Genomic DNA, 23589 nt, shown 5'->3' on the forward strand with positions numbered 1-23589 from the left:
GCTGTATCATCTTGATACATATTGTCGACAGGAGCTGTATCATCTTGATACATATTGTCGACAGGAGCTGTATCATCTTGATACATATTGTCGACAGGAGCTGTATCATCTTGATACATATTGTCGACAGGAGCTGTATCATCTTGATACATATTGTCGACAGGAGCTGTATCATCTTGATACATATTGTCGACAGGAGCTGTATCATCTTGATACATATTGTCGACAGGAGCTGTATCATCTTGATACATATTGTCGACAGGAGCTGTATTCATCTTGATACATATTGTCGACAGGAGCTGTATCATCTTGATACATATTGTCGACAGGAGCTGTATCATCTTGATACATATTGTCGACAGGAGCTGTATCATCTTGATACATATTGTCGACAGGAGCTGTATCATCTTGATACATATTGTCGACAGGAGCTGTATCATCTTGATACATATTGTCGACAGGAGCTGTATCATCTTGATACATATGTCGACAGGAGCTGTATCATCTTGATACATATTGTCGACAGGAGCTGTATTATCTTGATACATATTGTCGACAGGAGCTGTATCATCTTGATACATATTGTCGACAGGAGCTGTATCATCTTGATACATATTGTCGACAGGAGCTGTATCATCTTGATACATATTGTCGACAGGAGCTGTATCATCTTGATACATATTGTCGACAGGAGCTGTATCATCTTGATACATATTGTCGACAGGAGCTGTATCATCTTGATACATATTGTCGACAGGAGCTGTATCATCTTGATACATATTGTCGACAGGAGCTGTATCATCTTGATACATATTGTCGACAGGAGCTGTATCATCTTGATACATATTGTCGACAGGAGCTGTATCATCTTGATACATATTGTCGACAGGAGCTGTATCATCTTGATACATATTGTCGACAGGAGCTGTATCATCTTGATACATATTGTCGACAGGAGCTGTATCATCTTGATACATATTGTCGACAGGAGCTGTATCATCTTGATACATATTGTCGACAGGAGCTGTATCATCTTGATACATATTGTCGACAGGAGCTGTATCATCTTGATACATATTGTCGACAGGAGCTGTATCATCTTGATACATATTGTCGACAGGAGCTGTATCATCTTGATACATATTGTCGACAGGAGCTGTATCATCTTGATACATATTGTCGACAGGAGCTGTATCATCTTGATACATATTGTCGACAGGAGCTGTATCATCTTGATACATATTGTCGACAGGAGCTGTATCATCTTGATACATATTGTCGACAGGAGCTGTATCATCTTGATACATATTGTCGACAGGAGCTGTATCATCTTGATACATATTGTCGACAGGAGCTGTATCATCTTGATACATATTGTCGACAGGAGCTGTATCATCTTGATACATATTGTCGACAGGAGCTGTATCATCTTGATACATATTGTCGACAGGAGCTGTATCATCTTGATACATATTGTCGACAGGAGCTGTATCATCTTGATACATATTGTCGACAGGAGCTGTATCATCTTGATACATATTGTCGACAGGAGCTGTATCATCTTGATACATATTGTCGACAGGAGCTGTATCATCTTGATACATATTGTCGACAGGAGCTGTATCATCTTGATACATATTGTCGACAGGAGCTGTATCATCTTGATACATATTGTCGACAGGAGCTGTATCATCTTGATACATATTGTCGACAGGAGCTGTATCATCTTGATACATATTGTCGACAGGAGCTGTATCATCTTGATACATATTGTCGACAGGAGCTGTATCATCTTGATACATATTGTCGACAGGAGCTGTATCATCTTGATACATATTGTCGACAGGAGCTGTATATCTTGATACATATTGTCGACAGGAGCTGTATCATCTTGATACATATTGTCGACAGGAGCTGTATCATCTTGATACATATTGTCGACAGGAGCTGTATTATCTTGATACATATTGTCGACAGGAGCTGTATCCTCTTGATACATATTGTCGACAGGAGCTGTATCCTCTTGATACATATTGTCGACAGGAGCTGTATTATCTTGATACATATTGTCGACAGGAGCTGTATTATCTTGATACATATTGTCGACAGGAGCTGTATTATCTTGATACATATTGTCGACAGGAGCTGTATCATCATGATACATATTGTCGACAGGAGCTGTATTATCTTGATACATATTGTCGACAGGAGCTGTATTATCTTGATACATATTGTCGACAGGAGCTGTATTATCTTGATACATATTGTCGACAGGAGCTGTATTATCTTGATACATATTGTCGACAGGAGCTGTATTATCTTGATACATATTGTCGACAGGAGCTGTATTATCTTGATACATATTGTCGACAGGAGCTGTATCATCATGATACATATTGTCGACAGGAGCTGTATCATCTTGATACATATTGTCGACAGGAGCTGTATCATGATACATATTGTCGACAGGAGCTGTATTATCTTGATACATATTGTCGACAGGAGCTGTATTATCTTGATACATATTGTCGACAGGAGCTGTATTATCTTGATACATATTGTCGACAGGAGCTGTATCCTCTTGATACATATTGTCGAGCAGGAGCTGTATAATCTTGATACATATTGTCGACAGGAGCTGTATTATCTTGATACATATTGTCGACAGGAGCTGTATTATCTTGATACATATTGTCGAGAGGAGCTGTATCATCTTGATACATATTGTCGACAGGAGCTGTATCATCTTGATACATATTGTCGACAGGAGCTGTATAATCTTGATATATATTGTCGACAGGAGCTGTATCATCTTGATACATATTGTCGACAGGAGCTGTATCATCTTGATACATATTGTCGACAGGAGCTGTATTATCTTGATACATATTGTCGACAGGAGCTGTATTATCTTGATACATATTGTCAACAGGAGCTGTATTATCTTGATACATATTGTCGACAGGAGCTGTATCCTCTTGATACATATTGTCGACAGGAGCTGTATCCTCTTGATACATATTGTCGACAGGAGCTGTATCATCTTGAAACATATTGTCGACAGGAGCTGTATTATCTTGATACATATTGTCGACAGGAGCTGTATTATCTTGATACATATTGTCGACAGGAGCTGTATCATCTTGATACATATTGTCGACAGGAGCTGTATCATCTTGATACATATTGTCGACAGGAGCTGTATCATCTTGATACATATTGTCGACAGGAGCTGTATCATCTTGATACATATTGTCGACAGGAGCTGTATTATCTTGATACATATTGTCGACAGGAGCTGTATTATCTTGATACATATTGTCGACAGGAGCTGTATCCTCTTGATACATATTGTCGACAGGAGCTGTATCCTCTTGATACATATTGTCGACAGGAGCTGTATCATCTTGATACATATTGTCGACAGGAGCTGTATCATCTTGATACATATTGTCGACAGGAGCTGTATTATCTTGATACATATTGTCGACAGGAGCTGTATCATCTTGATACATATTGTCGACAGGAGCTGTATCATCTTGATACATATTGTCGACAGGAGCTGTATCATCTTGATACATATTGTCGACAGGAGCTGTATCATCTTGATACATATTGTCGACAGGAGCTGTATCATCTTGATACATATTGTCGACAGGAGCTGTATCATCTTGATACATATTGTCGACAGGAGCTGTATCATCTTGATACATATTGTCGACAGGAGCTGTATCATCTTGATACATATTGTCGACAGGAGCTGTATCATCTTGATACATATTGTCGACAGGAGCTGTATTATCTTGATACATATTGTCGACAGGAGCTGTATCATCTTGATACATATTGTCGACAGGAGCTGTATCATCTTGATACATATTGTCGACAGGAGCTGTATCATCTTGATATATATTGTCGACAGGAGCTGTATCATCTTGATACATATTGTCGACAGGAGCTGTATTATCTTGATACATATTGTCGACAGGAGCTGTATCATCTTGATACATATTGTCGACAGGAGCTGTATCATCTTGATACATATTGTCGACAGGAGCTGTATCATCTTGATATATATTGTCGACAGGAGCTGTATCATCTTGATACATATTGTCGACAGGAGCTGTATTATCTTGATACATATTGTCGACAGGAGCTGTATCATCTTGATACATATTGTCGACAGGAGCTGTATCATCTTGATACATATTGTCGACAGGAGCTGTATCATCTTGATACATATTGTCGACAGGAGCTGTATCCTCTTGATACATATTGTCGACAGGAGCTGTATCCTCTTGATACATATTGTCGACAGGAGCTGTATCATCTTGATACATATTGTCGACAGGAGCTGTATTATCTTGATACATATTGTCGACAGGAGCTGTATTATCTTGATACATATTGTCGACAGGAGCTGTATCATCATGATACATATTGTCGACAGGAGCTGTATCATCTTGATACATATTGTCGACAGGAGCTGTATCATGATACATATTGTCGACAGGAGCTGTATTATCTTGATACATATTGTCGACAGGAGCTGTATTATCTTGATACATATTGTCGACAGGAGCTGTATTATCTTGATACATATTGTCGACAGGAGCTGTATCATCTTGATACATATTGTCGACAGGAGCTGTATCCTCTTGATACATATTGTCGACAGGAGCTGTATCCTCTTGATACATATTGTCGACAGGAGCTGTATCATCTTGATACATATTGTCGACAGGAGCTGTATTATCTTGATACATATTGTCGACAGGAGCTGTATTATCTTGATACATATTGTCGACAGAGGAGCTGTATCATCATGATACATATTGTCGACAGGAGCTGTATCATCTTGATACATATTGTCGACAGGAGCTGTATCATGATACATATTGTCGACAGGAGCTGTATTATCTTGATACATATTGTCGACAGGAGCTGTATCATCTTGATACATATTGTCGACAGGAGCTGTATTATCTTGATACATATTGTCGACAGGAGCTGTATCCTCTTGATACATATTGTCGACAGGAGCTTTATTATCTTGATACATATTGTCGACAGGAGCTGTATTATCTTGATACATATTGTCGACAGGAGCTGTATTATCTTGATACATATTGTCGACAGGAGCTGTATCATCTTGATATATATTGTCGACAGGAGCTGTATCATCTTGATACATATTGTCGACAGGAGCTGTATCATCTTGATACATATTGTCGACAGTAGCTGTATTATCTTGATACATATTGTCGACAGGAGCTGTATAATCTTGATATATATTGTCGACAGGAGCTGTATTATCTTGATACATATTGTCGACAGGAGCTGTATCATCTTGATACATATTGTCGACAGGAGCTGTATCATCTTGATACATATTGTCGACAGGAGCTGTATTATCTTGATACATATTGTCGACAGGAGCTGTATTATCTTGATACATATTGTCGACAGGAGCTGTATTATCTTGATACATATTGTCGACAGGAGCTGTATTATCTTGATACATATTGTCGACAGGAGCTGTATTATCTTGATACATATTGTCGACAGGAGCTGTATTATCTTGATACATATTGTCGACAGGAGCTGTATTATCTTGATACATATTGTCGACAGGAGCTGTATTATCTTGATACATATTGTCGACAGGAGCTGTATTATCTTGATACATATTGTCGACAGGAGCTGTATCATCTTGATACATATTGTCGACAGGAGCTGTATCATCTTGATACATATTGTCGACAGGAGCTGTATAATCTTGATATATATTGTCGACAGGAGCTGTATCATCTTGATACATATTGTCGACAGGAGCTGTATCATCTTGATACATATTGTCGACAGGAGCTGTATTATCTTGATACATATTGTCGACAGGAGCTGTATTATCTTGATACATATTGTCGACAGGAGCTGTATTATCTTGATACATATTGTCGACAGGAGCTGTATTATCTTGATACATATTGTCGACAGGAGCTGTATTATCTTGATACATATTGTCGACAGGAGCTGTATCATCTTGATACATATTGTCGACAGGAGCTGTATCATCTTGATACATATTGTCGACAGGAGCTGTATAATCTTGATATATATTGTCGACAGGAGCTGTATCATCTTGATACATATTGTCGACAGGAGCTGTATCATCTTGATACATATTGTCGACAGGAGCTGTATTATCTTGATACATATTGTCGACAGGAGCTGTATTATCTTGATACATATTGTCGACAGGAGCTGTATTATCTTGATACATATTGTCGACAGGAGCTGTATCCTCTTGATACATATTGTCGACAGGAGCTGTATCCTCTTGATACATATTGTCGACAGGAGCTGTATTATCTTGATACATATTGTCGACAGGAGCTGTATTATCTTGATACATATTGTCGACAGGAGCTGTATTATCTTGATACATATTGTCGACAGGAGCTGTATCATCTTGATACATATTGTCGACAGGAGCTGTATCATCTTGATACATATTGTCGACAGGAGCTGTATCATCTTGATACATATTGTCGACAGGAGCTGTATTATCTTGATACATATTGTCGACAGGAGCTGTATTATCTTGATACATATTGTCGACAGGAGCTGTATCATCTTGATACATATTGTCGACAGGAGCTGTATCCTCTTGATACATATTGTCGACAGGAGCTGTATCCTCTTGATACATATTGTCGACAGGAGCTGTATCATCTTGATACATATTGTCGACAGGAGCTGTATTATCTTGATACATATTGTCGACAGGAGCTGTATCATCTTGATACATATTGTCGACAGGAGCTGTATCATCTTGATACATATTGTCGACAGGAGCTGTATCATCTTGATACATATTGTCGACAGGAGCTGTATCATCTTGATACATATTGTCGACAGGAGCTGTATCATCTTGATACATATTGTCGACAGGAGCTGTATCATCTTGATACATATTGTCGACAGGAGCTGTATCATCTTGATACATATTGTCGACAGGAGCTGTATCATCTTGATACATATTGTCGACAGGAGCTGTATCATCTTGATACATATTGTCGACAGGAGCTGTATCATCTTGATACATATTGTCGACAGGAGCTGTATCATCTTGATACATATTGTCGACAGGAGCTGTATCATCTTGATACATATTGTCGACAGGAGCTGTATCATCTTGATACATATTGTCGACAGGAGCTGTATCATCTTGATACATATTGTCGACAGGAGCTGTATCATCTTGATACATATTGTCGACAGGAGCTGTGTTATCTTGATACATATTGTCGACAGGAGCTGTATCATCTTGATACATATTGTCGACAGGAGCTGTATCATCTTGATACATATTGTCGACAGGAGCTGTATCATCTTGATACATATTGTCGACAGGAGCTGTGTTATCTTGATACATATTGTCGACAGGAGCTGTATCATCTTGATACATATTGTCGACAGGAGCTGTATCATCTTGATACATATTGTCGACAGGAGCTGTATCATCTTGATACATATTGTCGACAGGAGCTGTATCATCTTGATACATATTGTCGACAGGAGCTGTATCATCTTGATACATATTGTCGACAGGAGCTGTGTTATCTTGATACATATTGACCATGACCCGCCCTGCTATACTTCTGATTGGCCCTCAGCTATTTTCGCCTGACCAATCAGAAAGGAGGGGCCGTGTAAGAATAACAGCCCACAAAGTGCCAAAACCAAGACGGTGCACGCGCACGTAGGCACTGTGTGCACGCAAAAAGGCGCGCTTGGATTTTTGGCACTAATGTGACGCCATAACAGTGGAGCAACTTGAACCTGTGAGTTATGGTCTAGTTGCCGTCCACTTATTCAGCCTCTAATATGGGTAATATTTCAGAAAAACGCTGTATTATTCTATTATTCAATGTGTCAGCTTCTATTTTTGCCGGACGTCGGAGCACAGTGCATCAATTGAGGACGGCACAGAGCGGATCGTACGGGACAGGAAGTAGTGTACAAAATAAAACACCGGGTTAATTTTCAAAATAAAATCACTGTGTTTACGGCGGATAAGATTTCTCTCACAGTAGAGTTTTTAGATATAAAGTTGTATTGTGTTTCAGTTGTTTAGTCAGAGCATTAAGTGAGAAAGACCATAAGTTACAACTTGATGGTGTTTTCATCAAGTTAAAGGAAGAAGGACACATTTTTACATTGAAGATTTTTCCATTTGGGTATTTATTTTATTTTTATTTTTTTTCGAAGTTCATGTTGCACTGTTCAATGTTCAATATTAAAGTGCTTATCTTTAACAATAAATTGCCTAATAATAAAGCAGTGCTTTGTTGCTTTTCATGTCTTCCAAGCCTAAGATCATGTGAATTAAGTCATTATGAGAAGAATCTATCGACACAAAAGAAATCAAATCACTTTAACCTACAAAGGACACACAGCTAAGTAGTTAGCTTCCTATTAGCAGATTTAATTTGACATTAATTCATGCACAAGTTTTATGAAACCTTCTCGTATCTTAATCATTTCTTGAAACCAGTCATTTTTTTCTATCAAGTTCCTCTTCAGACAATCAATGAGGGTTGATTCTCCCTTGCCGCTCCACACCAATCAATCACTTCCTCCAAGTGACATCTTACAGCATTTGCATATTCATCATTTTCATTTGAATGCCTGAGTTGTTTCATTGTGTCCCTTATTTTAGCAGCTTTTTTTGAACACATTCTCCTATTGCTTTATGATAACTTCCATTTCCAAGCCTTTGGAAGTATACTTTATGGCTCTTTTGTCCTTTTCAGAATATTGTACATTTTCCTTTTCAGGATCCACATTTTGTCCACCTTGTGGCTGTTCATCATCTTTGCCAGCAGACATAATTGACCTTGTGCTACTTTCATCTCCACACGAGTCCCCCTAGAGAGCTGCCAGGTGTTTGCAATCACCTGGCTGATGAGCAGCAGCGTGGCCTCTTGCGGCTTTTTGATGTCCTTCGCTGTTCTTCTTCTTGTCCTTTTCACTCGAAGAGCACCGTTCTTACTTGAGATGTAGTGGCAATCTGCACCTTCAAATGTTCGAATGGATTGTCACTACTCAACAGCTTTGAGGGAGTGATTCATCACAGCAGCAAACATAGCAATGAAGTGAGCTCCACTCACAAAGAAATGCATGTTTATTTATTAACTTGCAGGGTGAATCAAACATACCATGGATTATTCTAGTGACATATGTTCTCCTGTCTTTCCTGCCTGTTGTTGTCTGCTGTTGTTGTTTGCTGTTGTTGATGTCTGCTAGTGACATATGTTCTCCTGTCTTTCCTGCCTGTTGTTGTCTGCTGTTGTTGTTTGCTGTTGTTGATGTCTGCTAGTGACATATGTTCTCCTGTCTTTCCTGCCTGTTGTTGTCTGCTGTTGTTGTTTGCTGCTGTTGATGTCTGCTGCTGTTGTCTGCTGCTGTTGTTGTCTGCTGATGTTGATGTCTGCTGTTGTTGTCTGCTGCTGATGTTGATGTCTGCTGTTGTTGTCTGCTGCTGATGTTGATGTCTGCTGTTGTTGTCTGCTGCTGTTGTCTGCTGCTGTTGTCTGCTGTTGTTGATGTCTGCTGTTGTTGTCTGCTGTTGTCTGCTGTTGTTGTCTGCTGTTGTTGTCTGCTGTTGTTGATGTCTGCTGTTGTTGTCTGCTGTTGTTGTTGTCTGCTGTTGTTGTTGTCTGCTGTTGTTGATGTCTGCTGTTGTTGTCTGCTGCTGTTGTCTGCTGTTGTTGATGTCTGCTGTTGTTGTCTGCTGTTGTTGTCTGCTGTTGTTGATGTCTGCTGTTGTTGTCTGCTGTTGTTGATGTCTGCTGCTGTTGTCTGCTGTTGTTGATGTCTGCTGTTGTTGTCTGCTGTTGTTGTCTGCTGTTGTTGATGTCTGCTGCTGTTGTCTGCTGCTGTTGTCTGCTGTTGTTGTCTGCTGTTGTCTGCTGTTGTTGATGTCTGCTGTTGTTGTCTGCTGTTGTTGTCTGCTGTTGTTGTCTGCTGTTGTTGTCTGCTGTTGTTGTCTACTGTTGTTGTCTGCTGTTGTTGTCTGCTGTTGTTGTCTGCTGTTGATGTCTGCTGTTGTCTGCTGTTGTTGATGTCTGCTGTTGTTGTCTGCTGTTGTTGTCTGCTGTTGATGTCTGCTGTTGTCTGCTGTTGTTGTCTGCTGTTGTCTGCTGCTGTTGTCTGCTGTTGTTGATGTCTGCTGTTGTTGTCTGCTGTTGATGTCTGCTGTTGTTGTCTGCTGTTGATGTCTGCTGTTATTGTCTGCTGTTGTTGTCTGCTGTTGTCTGCTGTTGTTGTCTGCTGTTGTTGTCTGCTGTTGATGTCTGCTGTTGATGTCTGCTGTTGTTGTCTGCTGTTGTTGTCTGCTGTTGATGTCTGCTGTTGTTGTCTGCTGTTGTTGTCTGCTGCTGATGTTGATGTCTGCTGTTGTTGTCTGCTGCTGTTGTCTGCTGCTGTTGTCTGCTGTTGTTGATGTCTGCTGTTGTTGTCTGCTGTTGTCTGCTGTTGTTGTCTGCTGTTGTTGTCTGCTGTTGTTGATGTCTGCTGTTGTTGTCTGCTGTTGTTGTTGTCTGCTGTTGTTGTCTGCTGTTGTTGATGTCTGCTGTTGTTGTCTGCTGCTGTTGTCTGCTGTTGTTGATGTCTGCTGTTGTTGTCTGCTGTTGTTGTCTGCTGTTGTTGATGTCTGCTGTTGTTGTCTGCTGTTGTTGATGTCTGCTGCTGTTGTCTGCTGTTGTTGATGTCTGCTGTTGTTGTCTGCTGTTGTTGTCTGCTGTTGTTGATGTCTGCTGCTGTTGTCTGCTGCTGTTGTCTGCTGTTGTTGTCTGCTGTTGTCTGCTGTTGTTGATGTCTGCTGTTGTTGTCTGCTGTTGTTGTCTGCTGTTGTTGTCTGCTGTTGTTGTCTGCTGTTGTTGTCTACTGTTGTTGTCTGCTGTTGTTGTCTGCTGTTGTTGTCTGCTGTTGATGTCTGCTGTTGTCTGCTGTTGTTGATGTCTGCTGTTGTTGTCTGCTGTTGTTGTCTGCTGTTGATGTCTGCTGTTGTCTGCTGTTGTTGTCTGCTGTTGTCTGCTGCTGTTGTCTGCTGTTATTGATGTCTGCTGTTGTTGTCTGCTGTTGATGTCTGCTGTTGTTGTCTGCTGTTGATGTCTGCTGTTATTGTCTGCTGTTGTTGTCTGCTGTTGTCTGCTGTTGTTGTCTGCTGTTGTTGTCTGCTGTTGATGTCTGCTGTTGATGTCTGCTGTTGTTGTCTGCTGTTGTTGTCTGCTGTTGATGTCTGCTGTTGTTGTCTGCTGTTGTTGTCTGCTGTTGTCTGCTGCTGTTGTCTGCTGTTGTTGATGTCTGCTAGTGACATATGTTCTCCTGTCTTTCCTGCCTGTTGTTGTCTGCTGTTGTTGTTTGCTGTTGTTGATGTCTGCTAGTGACATATGTTCTCCTGTCTTTCCTGCCTGTTGTTGTCTGCTGTTGTTGTTTGCTGCTGTTGTCTGCTGCTGTTGTTGTCTGCTGATGTTGATGTCTGCTGTTGTTGTCTGCTGCTGATGTTGATGTCTGCTGTTGTTGTCTGCTGCTGATGTTGATGTCTGCTGTTGTTGTCTGCTGCTGTTGTCTGCTGTTGTTGATGTCTGCTGTTGTTGTCTGCTGTTGTCTGCTGTTGTCTGCTGTTGTTGATGTCTGCTGTTGTTGTCTGCTGTTGTTGTCTGCTGTTGTTGATGGTCGCTGTTGTTGTCTGCTGTTGTTGTCTGCTGTTGTTGATGTCTGCTGTTGTTGTCTGCTGCTGTTGTCTGCTGTTGTTGATGTCTGCTGTTGTTGTCTGCTGTTGTTGTCTGCTGTTGTTGTCTGCTGTTGTTGTCTGCTGTTGTTGATGTCTGCTGTTGTTGTCTGCTGTTGTTGATGTCTGCTGCTGTTGTCTGCTGCTGTTGTCTGCTGTTGTTGATGTCTGCTGTTGTTGTCTGCTGTTGTTGTCTGCTGTTGTTGTCTGCTGTTGTTGTCTGCTGTTGTTGTCTGCTGTTGTTGATGTCTGCTGCTGTTGTCTGCTGCTGTTGTCTGCTGTTGTTGATGTCTGCTGTTGTTGTCTGCTGTTGTTGTCTGCTGTTGTTGTCTGCTGTTGTTGTCTGCTGTTGATGTCTGCTGTTGATGTCTGCTGTTGTCTGCTGTTGTTGTCTGCTGTTGTTGATGTCTGCTGTTGTTGTCTGCTGTTGTTGTCTGCTGTTGATGTCTGCTGTTGTCTGCTGTTGTTGTCTGCTGTTGTTGTCTGCTGTTGTCTGCTGCTGTTGTCTGCTGTTGTTGATGTCTGCTGTTGTTGTCTGCTGTTGATGTCTGCTGTTGTTGTCTGCTGCTGTTGTCTGCTGTTGTTGATGTCTGCTGTTATTGTCTGCTGTTGTTGTCTGCTGTTGTTGATGTCTGCTGTTGTTGTCTGCTGTTGTTGTCTGCTGTTGATGTCTGCTGTTGATGTCTGCTGTTGTTGTCTGCTGTTGTTGTCTGCTGTTGTTGTCTGCTGTTGTTGTCTGCTGTTGTCTGCTGTTGTCTGCTGCTGTTGTCTGCTGTTGTTGATGTCTGCTGTTGTTGTCTGCTGTTGTTGTCTGCTGTTGTCTGCTGCTGTTGTCTGCTGTTGTTGTCTGCTGTTGTTGTCTGCTGTTGTCTGCTGTTGATGTCTGCTGTTGTCTGCTGTTGTTGTCTGCTGTTGTTGTTGTTGTCTGCTGTTGTTGTGTGCTGTTGTTGTCTGCTGTTGATGTATGCTGTTGTTGTCTGCTGTTGTCTGCTGTTGTCTATTGCTGTTGTCTGCTGTTGTTGATGTCTGCTGTTGTTGTCTGCTGCTGATGTTGATGTCTGCTGTTGTTGTCTGCTGCTGTTGTCTGCTGCTGTTGTCTGCTGTTGTTGATGTCTGCTGTTGTCTGCTGTTGTCTGCTGTTGTCTGCTGCTGTTGTCTGCTGTTGTTGATGTCTGCTGTTGTTGTCTGCTGTTGTTGTCTGCTGTTGTCTGCTGCTGTTGTCTGCTGTTGTTGTCTGCTGTTGTTGTCTGCTGTTGTCTGCTGTTGATGTCTGCTGTTGTCTGCTGTTGTTGATGTCTGCTGTTGTTGTCTGCTGTTGTTGTCTGCTGTTGTCTGCTGCTGTTGTCTGCTGTTGATGTCTGCTGCTGTTGTCTGCTGCTGTTGTCTGCTGTTGTTGATGTCTGCTGTTGTTGTCTGCTGTTGTTGTCTGCTGTTGTTGTCTGCTGTTGTTGTCTGCTGTTGATGTCTGCTGTTGATGTCTGCTGTTGTCTGCTGTTGTTGTCTGCTGTTGTTGATGTCTGCTGTTGTTGTCTGCTGTTGTTGTCTGCTGTTGATGTCTGCTGTTGTCTGCTGTTGTTGTCTGCTGTTGTTGTCTGCTGTTGTCTGCTGTTGTTGATGTCTGCTGTTGTTGTCTGCTGTTGATGTCTGCTGTTGTTGTCTGCTGCTGTTGTCTGCTGTTGTTGATGTCTGCTGTTATTGTCTGCTGTTGTTGTCTGCTGTTGTCTGCTGTTGTTGATGTCTGCTGTTGTTGTCTGCTGTTGTTGTCTGCTGTTGATGTCTGCTGTTGATGTCTGCTGTTGTTGTCTGCTGTTGTTGTCTGCTGTTGTTGTCTGCTGTTGTTGTCTGCTGTTGTCTGCTGTTGTCTGCTGCTGTTGTCTGCTGTTGTTGATGTCTGCTGTTGTTGTCTGCTGTTGTTGTCTGCTGTTGTCTGCTGCTGTTGTCTGCTGTTGTTGTCTGCTGTTGTTGTCTGCTGTTGTCTGCTGTTGTCTGCTGTTGTTGTCTGCTGTTGTTGTTGTCTGCTGTTGTTGTGTGCTGTTGTTGTCTGCTGTTGATGTATGCTGTTGTTGTCTGCTGTTGTCTGCTGTTGTCTATTGCTGTTGTCTGCTGCTGTTGTCTGCTGCTGTTGTCTGCTGTTGTTGATGTCTGCTGTTGTCTGCTGTTGTCTGCTGTTGTTGATGTCTGCTGTTGTTGTCTGCTGTTGTTGTCTGCTGTTGATGTCTGCTGTTGTTGTCTGCTGTTGTTGATGTCTGCTGTTGTTGTCTGCTGTTGTTGTCTGCTGTTGTCTGCTGTTGTTGATGTCTGCTGTTGTTGTCTGCTGTTGATGTCTGCTGTTGTCTGCTGTTTTTGTCTGCTGTTGTCTGCTGTTGTTGTCTGCTGTTGATGTCTGCTGTTGTTGTCTGCTGTTGATGTCTGCTGTTGTTGTCTGCTGTTGTTGATGTCTGCTGTTGTTGTCTGTTGATGTCTGCTGTTGTTGTCTGCTGTTGATGTCTGCTGTTGTTGTCTGCTGTTGTTGTCTGCTGTTGTTGTCTGCTGTTGTTGTCTGCTGTTGTCTGCTGCTGTTGTCTGCTGTTGTTGTCTGCTGTTGTTGATGTCTGCTGTTGCTGTCTGCTGTTGTCTGCTGTTGTTGTCTGCTGTTGTTGTCTGCTGTTGTTGTCTGCTGCTGTTGTCTGCTGTTGTTGATGTCTGCTGTTGTCTGCTGTTGTCTGCTGTTGTTGATGTCTGCTGTTGTTGTCTGCTGTTGATGTCTGCTGTTGTTGTCTGCTGTTGTTGATGTCTGCTGTTGTTGTCTGCTGTTGTTGTCTGCTGTTGTCTGCTGTTGTTGATGTCTGCTGTTGTTGTCTGCTGTTGATGTCTGCTGTTGTCTGCTGTTGTTGTCTGCTGTTGTCTGCTGTTGTTGTCTGCTGTTGATGTCTGCTGTTGTTGTCTGCTGTTGATGTCTGCTGTTGTTGTCTGCTGTTGTTGATGTCTGCTGTTGTTGTCTGTTGATGTCTGCTGTTGTTGTCTGCTGTTGATGTCTGCTGTTGTTGTCTGCTGTTGTTGTCTGCTGTTGTTGTCTGCTGTTGTTGTCTGCTGTTGTCTGCTGCTGTTGTCTGCTGTTGTTGTCTGCTGTTGTTGATGTCTGCTGTTGCTGTCTGCTGTTGTCTGCTGTTGTTGTCTGCTGTTGTTGTCTGCTGTTGATGTCTGCTGTTGTTGTCTGCTGTTGTTGTCTGCTGTTGTTGTCTGCTGTTGTTGTCTGCTGTTGATGTCTGCTGTTGATGTCTGCTGGTGATGTCTGCTGTTGTTGTCTGCTGTTGTCTGTTGCTGTTGTCTGCTGTTGTTGATGTCTGCTGATGTTGATGTCTGCTGATGTTGATGTCTGCTGCTGTTGTCTGCTGTTGTCTGCTGTTGTTGATGTCTGCTGTTGTTGTCTGCTGTTGATGTCTGCTGTTGATGTCTGCTGTTGTTGTCTGCTGTTGTCTGCTGTTGTCTGCTGCTGTTGTCTGCTGTTGTTGTCTGCTGTTGTCTGCTGTTGTTGATGTCTGCTGTTGTTGTCTCGATCTTAGCGCTGCTTTCGATACCGTCGATCATAATATTTTATTAGAACGTATCAAAACACGAATCGGTATGTCAGACTTAGCCCTGTCTTGGTTTAACTCTTATCTTACTGATAGGATGCAGTGTGTCTCCCATAACAATGTGACCTCGGACTACGTTAAGGTAACGTGTGGAGTTCCCCAGGGTTCGGTCCTTGGCCCTGCACTCTTCAGCATCTACATGCTGCCGCTAGGTGACATCATACGCAAATACGGTGTTAGCTTTCACTGTTATGCTGATGACACCCAACTCTACATGCCCCTAAAGCTGACCAACACGCCGGATTGTAGTCAGCTGGAGGCGTGTCTTAATGAAATTAAACAATGGATGTCCGCTAACTTTTTGCAACTCAACGCCAAAAAAACGGAAATGCTGATTATCGGTCCTGCTAGACACCGAACTCTATTTAATAATACAACTCTAACATTTGACAACCAAACAATTAAACAAGGCAACACGGTAAAGAATCTGGGTATTATCTTCGACCCAACTCTCTCCTTTGAGTCACACATTAAAAGCGTTACTAAAACGGCCTTCTTTCATCTCCGTAATATCGCTAAAATTCGCTCCATTCTGTCCACTAAAGACGCTGAGCTCATTATCCATGCGTTTGTTACGTCTCGCCTCGACTACTGTAACGTATTATTTTCGGGTCTCCCCATGTCTAGCATTAAAAGATTACAGTTGGTACAAAATGCGGCTGCTAGACTTTTGACAAGAACAAGAAAGTTTGATCACATTACGCCTGTACTGTATATACCTTTATATACATATATACATACATATATACCTATACTGGCTCACCTGCACTGGCTTCCTGTGCACTTAAGATGTGACTTTAAGGTTTTACTACTTACGTATAAAATACTACACGGTCTAGCTCCATCCTATCTTGCCGATTGTATTGTACCATATGTCCCGGCAAGAAATCTGCGTTCAAAGGACTCCGGCTTATTAGTGATTCCCAAAGCCCAAAAAAAGTCTGCGGGCTATAGAGCGTTTTCCGTTCGGGCTCCAGTACTCTGGAATGCCCTCCCGGTAACAGTTCGAGATGCCACCTCAGTAGAAGCATTTAAGTCTCACCTTAAAACTCATTTGTATACTCTAGCCTTTAAATAGACTCCCTTTTTAGACCAGTTGATCTGGCTGTTTCTTTTCTTTTTCTTCTATGTCCCACTCTCCCCTGTGGAGGGGGTCCGGTCCGATCCGGTGGCCATGTACTGCTCGCCTGTGTATCGGCTGGGGACATCTCTGCGCTGCTGATCCGCCTCCGCTTGGGATGGTTTCCTGGTGGCTCCGCTGTGAACGGGACTCTCTCTGCTGAGTTGGACCCGCTTTGGACTGGACTCTTGCGACTGTGTTGGATCCATTGTGGATTGAACTTTCACAGTATCATGTTAGACCCGCTCGACATCCATTGCTTTCCTCCTCTCTAAGGTTCTCATAGTCATCATTGTCACCGATGTCCCACTGGGTGTGAGTTTTCCTTGCCCTTATGTGGGCCTACCGAGGATGTCGTGGTGGTTTGTGCAGCCCTTTGAGACACTAGTGATTTAGGGCTATATAAGTAAACATTGATTGATTGATTGATTGATTGATTGTCTGCTGTTGATGTCTGCTGTCGTTGTCTGCTGTTGTTGTCTGTTGTTGATGTCTGCTGTTGTTGTCTGCTGTTGTTGTCTGCTGTTGTTGATGTCTGCTGTTGTTGTCTGCTGTTGATGTCTGCTGTTGTTGTCTGCTGTTGTTGTCTGCTGTTGATGTCTGCTGTTGTTGTCTGCTGCTGTTGTCTGCTGTTGATGTCTGCTGCTGCTGTTGTTGTCTGCTGCTGTTGTCTGCTGATGTTGTCTGCTGTTGTTGTCTGCTGCTGTTGTCTGCTGTTGTTGTCTGCTGTTGTTGTCTGCTGTTGTTGTCTGCTGCTGTTGTCTGCTGCTGTTGTCTGCTGTTGTTGTCTGCTGTTGTTGTCTGCTGCTGTTGTCTGCTGTTGTTGTCTGCTGTTGTTGATGTCTGCTGTTGTTGTCTGCTGTTGATGTCTGCTGTTGTTGTCTGCTGTTGTTGTCTGCTGTTGATGTCTGCTGTTGTTGTCTGCTGCTGTTGTCTGCTGTTGATGTCTGCTGCTGCTGTTGTTGTCTGCTGCTGTTGTCTGCTGATGTTGTCTGCTGTTGTTGTCTGCTGCTGTTGTCTGCTGCTGTTGTCTGCTGATGTTGTCTGCTGTTGTTGTCTGCTGCTGTTGTCTGCTGCTGTTGTCTGCTGTTGTTGTCTGCTGTTGTTGTCTGCTGCTGTTGTCTGCTGTTGTTGTCTGCTGTTGTTGTCTGCTGTTGTTGTCTGCTGTTGTTGTCTGCTGTTGTCTGCTGTTGTTGTCTGCTGTTGTTGTCTGCTGCTGTTGTCTGCTGCTGTTGTCTGCTGCTGTTGTCTGCTGTTGATGTCTGCTGCTGCTGTTGTTGTCTGCTGCTGTTGTCTGCTGATGTTGATGTCTGCTGTTGATGTCTGCTGTTGTTGTCTGCTGCTGTTGTCTGCTGCTGTTGTCTGCTGTTGATGTCTGCTGCTGCTGTTGTTGTCTGCTGCTGTTGTCTGCTGATGTTGATGTCTGCTGTTGTTGTCTGCTGTTGTTGTCTGCTGTTGTCTGCTGTTGTTGTCTGCTGTTGTTGTCTGCTGTTGTTGTCTGCTGCTGTTGTCTGCTGCTGTTGTCTGCTGTTGATGTCTGCTGCTGCTGTTGTTGTCTGCTGCTGTTGTCTGCTGATGTTGATGTCTGCTGCTGTTGTCTGCTGCTGTTGTCTGCTGTTGATGTCTGCTGCTGCTGTTGTTGTCTGCTGCTGTTGTCTGCTGTTGTTGTCTGCTGTTGTTGTCTGCTGTTGATGTCTGCTGTTGTTGTCTGCTGCTGTTGTCTGCTGCTGTTGTCTGCTGTTGATGTCTGCTGCTGCTGTTGTTGTCTGCTGCTGTTGTCTGCTGATGTTGATGTCTGCTGTTGTTGTCTGCTGCTGTTGTCTGCTGTTTTTGTCTGCTGCTGTTGTCTGCTGCTGTTGTCTGCTGTTGATGTCTGCTGCTGTTGTCTGCTGTTGTTGTCTGCTGTTGTTGATGTCTGCTGCTGTTGTCTGCTGTTGTTGTCTGCTGTTGTTGATGGCTGCTGTTGTCTGCTGTTGTTGTCTGCTGTTTGCTGTTGTTGATGTCTGCTGTTGTTGTCTGCTGCTGTTGATGTCTGCTGCTGCTGTTGATGTCTGCTGTTGTTGTCTGCTGCTGTTGTCTGCTGTTGTCTGCTGTTGTTGTCTGCTGTTGTTGATGTCTGCTGTTGTTGTCTGCTGCTGTTGTCTGCTGCTGTTGTCTGCTGCTGTTGTCTGCTGTTGTTGTCTGCTGCTGTCGTCTGCTGTTGGTAAGAACGGTTTATACTCCCACACCTGAGTCCTTCCTAATCAGCTCACCTGTGCTTCTATATATGTCTTCAACCCTGCACTGCTCAACCAAAAAGTCCGCCACCTAGTGACAAAAGAAAGTAATGCAAACTCAAAATAAGGATGCCTAAAATGGCTCCTACATATATGTTTGAGTTTGAGTTTATTTCGAACATGCAAGCATACAACATGATACATCACAATTTACAGTTTCTTTTTTCAACATGTGTGTATATATATGTATATATATATATATATATATATATATATATATATATATCCATCCATCCATTTTCTACCGCTTATTCCCTTCTGGGGTCGCTGGCGCCTATCTCAGCTGCAATCGGGCAGAAGGTGGGATACACCCTGGACAAGTCGCCACCTCATCACAGGGCCAACACAGATAGACAGACAACATTCACACACTAGGGCCCATTTAGTGTTGCCAATCAACCTATCCCCAGGTGCATGTCTTTGGAGGTGGGAGGGGCCTATCCCCAGGTGCATGTCTTTGGAGGTGGGAGGAAGCCGGAGTACCCGGAGGGAACCCACGCATTCACGGGGAGAACATGCAAACTCCACACAGAAAGATCCCGAGCCTGGATTTGAACCCAGGACTGCAGGACCTTCGTATTGTGAGGCAGACGCACTAACCCCTCTTCCACCGTGAAGCCCATGTATATATGTATATATATATATATATATATAGAAGCCCATGTATATATGTATATATATATATATATATATATAGAAGGGCTTCACGGTGGCAGAGGGGTTAGTGCGTCTGCCTCACAATACGAAGGTCCTGCAGTCCTGGGTTCAAATCCAGGCTCGGGATCTTTCTGTGTGGAGTTTGCATGTTCTCCCCGTGAATGCGTGGGTTCCCTCCGGGTACTCCGGCTTCCTCCCACTTCCAAAGACATGCACCTGGGGATAGGTTGATTGGCAACACTAAATTGGCCCTAGTGTGTGAATGTGAGTGTGAATGTTGTCTGTCTATCTGTGTTGGCCCTGCGATGAGGTGGCGACTTGTCCAGGGTGTACCCTGCCTTCCGCCCGATTGTAGCTGAGATAGGCGCCAGCGCCCCCCGCGACCCCGAAAGGGAATAAGCGGTAGAAAAATGGATGGATGGATGGATATATATATAGACACACACGCGCGCACACACACACACTTGTTCAATAATTGTTTTTGCGTGCGAGATTACCAGGATAAAATATAGAATTTTTGTGAGTAGGGTTATTATTCAAGGCCTACTGAAATGAGATGTTCTTATTTAAACGGGGATAGCAGCTCCATTCTATGTGTCATACTTCATCATTTCGCCATATTGCCATAATTTTGCTGAAAGGATTTAGTAGAGAACATCCACGATAAAGTTCACAACTTTTGGTCACTAATAATAAAGCCTTGCCTGTACAGGAAGTAGCAGACGATGTGTGCCTGACGTCACGGGTTGTGGAGCTCCTCACATCTGAACATTGTTTACAATCATGGCCACCAGCAGCTAGGGCGATTCGGACCGAGAAAGCGACGATTTCCCCATTAATTTGAGCGAGGATGAAAGTTTTGTGGATGAGGATAGTGAGAGTGAAGGAATAGAAAATAAAAATAAAAAGGCGAGGGCAGTGAGAGCGATTCAGATGTTATTAGACACATTTACTAGGATAATTCTGGAAAATATCTTATCTGCTTATTGTGTTACTAGTGTTTTAGTGAGATTATATGGTACCTGAAAGTAGGAGGGGTGTGGCCACAGGTGTGGTGACTGCCAGTGTCTCTGGTGGGAAGAGGCAAGAGAGTCCACAGCTGCAGGAGGACGCAAGCTCCGCTCATGTCTACGGTAAGAGGCGACTTATTACCACAATTTTCTCACTGAAACCTGCTGGTTGACATGTGGTCAGGAACCATGTTTGCTTGACCGCTCTGATCCATAGTAAAGCTTCACCTTCGGGAATGTAACCAATGAAACACCGGCTGTGTTTGTGTTGCTAAAGGCAACTGTAATACACCGCTTCCCGCCTACATCTTTCTTCTTTGACTTATCAATTATTAATTGAACAAATTGCAAAAGATTCAGCAACACAGATGTCCAAAATACTGTGTAATTAAGCGATTAAAGCAGACGACTTTCAGCCATGATCGGTGCTGGAAGAACATGTCCGCTACAACCGGTGACGTCACGCGCACGCATCATCATTCCGAGACGTTTTCAACAGGATACCTCGTGGGAAATTTAAACTTGCAATTTAGTAAACTAAAGCGGGCGTATTGTCATGTGTTGCAATGTTAATATTTCATCATTGATATATAAACTATCAGTGGCTTTCAGTAGGCCTTTAACAACTCTGTGTTTAATGCCACTGTCATAAAGTGTAGTGTTAGTATCATAAAGTGTAGGCTCACTATCACATAGGAAAAAGTCTCCCCACCCCGTCTTTGTCATTTTTTCCTATGAATTATGTTGTAAGGAGTGGTGTGTTGGTCCTCCTGAGAAGATTTTGGGCCAGTTTGTACAATGACTTGGTTTTCTTTAGTACATGTAAACATAGTGAGTGTCTCATGTGACTGAGCAAAGATAGACGTTGTCTTCTTGTGCTCCGCAGATCATCTTCTCTCTGAGCAACAGGACTGGAGCCTTACGATGGCGCAGGAGGAGCCACAGTCCTCTCACTTTAGGGAGGGAGAAAAAGCGTTAGAGACACATTACTTTAAAAAGGAAGAGGAGGACCCACAAAAACCCCAATCGAAAGAAGAAGATCCCCAATTTCAAGAAGAGGAAGAAGAGGACCCACTAACCTCTCACATTAAAGAGGAAGGGGAGGAACACAGCATCAGTCAGGAGTACCCAGTGACTGGTGTCTCTGTGAAGAGTGAAGATGAGGAGGTCAAAGGTGAACGTGAGGAGGAGCCTCCAAGTCAACATATGACAAGAGAAGATGATGGAGACCACTGTGGAGGACCACCAGCAGACATCTTCTTAGCTCCACTACCAAGCTCACACTCTGATGATGGAGACCACTGTGGAGGACCACCAGCAGACATCTTAGCTCCACCATCAAGCTCACACTCTGATGATGGAGACCACTGTGGAGGACCACCAGCAGACATCTTAGCTCCACCATCAAGCTCACACTCTGATGATGGAGACCACTGTGGAGGACCACCAGCAGACATCTTAGCTCCACCATCCAGCTCACACTCTGATGATGGAGACCACTGTGGAGGACCACCAGCAGACATCTTCTTAGCTCCACTACCAAGCTCACACTCTGATGATGGAGACCACTGTGGAGGACCACCAGCAGACATCTTAGCTCCACCATCAAGCTCACACTCTGATGATGGAGACCACTGTGGAGTACCACCAGCAGACATCTTAGCTCCACTATCAAGCCCACACTCTCCTGACTCCAATGATGGAGACTGTAAAGATGGTCAGACACACTTTAAATGTTCTCACTGTAACAAAACTTTCAAATACCCGAGTCTTCTGAAAAAACATGCAAGAATGCACACTGGAGAGAAACCTTTTTGCTGCTCAGAATGTGGTAAAGCTTTTTCAAGGATGAATTTGTTGACACTACACATGACAACGCACTCTGGGGAAACCCCTTTTTTATGTCCAGTGTGTGGTAAAGGTTGTGCACAAAGGCACATTTTCAAAGTACACATGCGAACACACACTGGAGAGAAACCCTTTGTCTGTTCAATCTGTGGCCAAGGTTTTGTACAGAGTAATAATTTGAAAGTACACATGAGAATACACACTGGAGAGAAACCTTTTACTTGCTCAGTCTGTGGCAGAGAGTTTGTTAAGAGCCAAAATTTGAAAATACACATGAGAACGCATTCTGGGGAAAAACCATACTCCTGTCCAAGCTGCAACAAATACTTTTGTGAACGATCCAACCTTGTAAGACACATGAGGAGACACACAGGAGAGAAAGTGTTTGTTTGCAGTGTGTGTCAGGAAAGGTTCTCTTATAAGTACCAGCTCAACAAACACCAGTGTGCTGCCGGGGACGACAACAACAACAGCAGCAGCACAATTTGAAACTGTCAAGACTCTTCAACACGTGTGACATCATTGTGTGTGGAACACAATCTTGTTGATATGCAGCCCCATATTTTAGATTAGTGCTTTTTGACAGTTGTATATTAATTTGACAATTAATATGCAACATTGTGTATAATGAACAAAATAATTTGACTGAAAAGGTGAGCGTAAACAGTTCAAAACCAAAGTTAATTTGATGTGTGTAGATATTCATGATCCATCTTATTTTTAAGCAGTTTTTTCAATAAAGTGTTACATATTTTCATCCTAATTGTAAATGATTCCACAGATGAACTCTGTTAAGCTCAGAAGGTTGGGGTCAGGGTTAGAGGATTAGGGTTGAGTTCAGGGTTAGGGGAGGGGGGAGTGCACGGTCCTTCCACAGCCCATCAAGATGACACCGACGACCCCCCCGAGGCATCGGGATTGTGGGGTCGGCCAGAATGTCAGCACATCTGTGAGCTGGCTCCGTGGAGCAGTGCTGACCTCTCTGGTCGGCTCCACGGCGCTGGGCGTGAGCGAGCTGAAGTCAGGAGGCTCCATGCCTTCAGCACTCGGTAGTCCTGTCCTCTTCGCTCCAGGTGGCCTGCAGGTGGGAGGGGGTTCACAGCAGGTCCTTGCCTGTATCTACGGCACCGGGAGTGTGACGTTCTACCCTCTCATGTCTTTCAAGGGCCTTCTGCTTTCTCGCTTTCATCTGCTGTCTTGTGTCACAGGTCGCCTCTTATGTGTCTGCTGGAGTCTTGTGGAATCATCCGGGTCGCAGGTGCCA

At 43.3% G+C, this 23589-nt stretch overlaps 1 protein-coding gene across 2 annotated transcripts; it reads left to right on the forward strand.

Annotated features, from left to right (window-relative positions):
- Positions 1 to 8938: 8938 nt before the first annotated feature.
- On the forward strand, positions 8939 to 23082 carry LOC133546822 (zinc finger protein 696-like). Of its 2 annotated transcripts, none has more exons than XM_061892651.1 (2): positions 8939 to 9161; positions 21364 to 23082. In XM_061892651.1, exon 2 carries the CDS (start codon positions 21402 to 21404, stop codon positions 22812 to 22814), a length of 1413 nt encoding a protein of 470 aa, XP_061748635.1. In that variant the 5' UTR covers positions 8939 to 9161; positions 21364 to 21401; the 3' UTR covers positions 22815 to 23082. The 2 variants fall into 2 exon arrangements, with proteins under 2 accessions (XP_061748635.1, XP_061748634.1); XM_061892650.1 differs by lacking the exon at positions 8939 to 9161 and adding an exon at positions 19816 to 20600.
- The last annotated feature ends 507 nt before the right edge of the window (positions 23083 to 23589 follow it).

Source organism: Nerophis ophidion, unplaced genomic scaffold (assembly GCF_033978795.1).
Source record: "Nerophis ophidion isolate RoL-2023_Sa unplaced genomic scaffold, RoL_Noph_v1.0 HiC_scaffold_44, whole genome shotgun sequence".
Classification (NCBI taxonomy): Eukaryota; Metazoa; Chordata; class Actinopteri; order Syngnathiformes; family Syngnathidae; genus Nerophis; species Nerophis ophidion.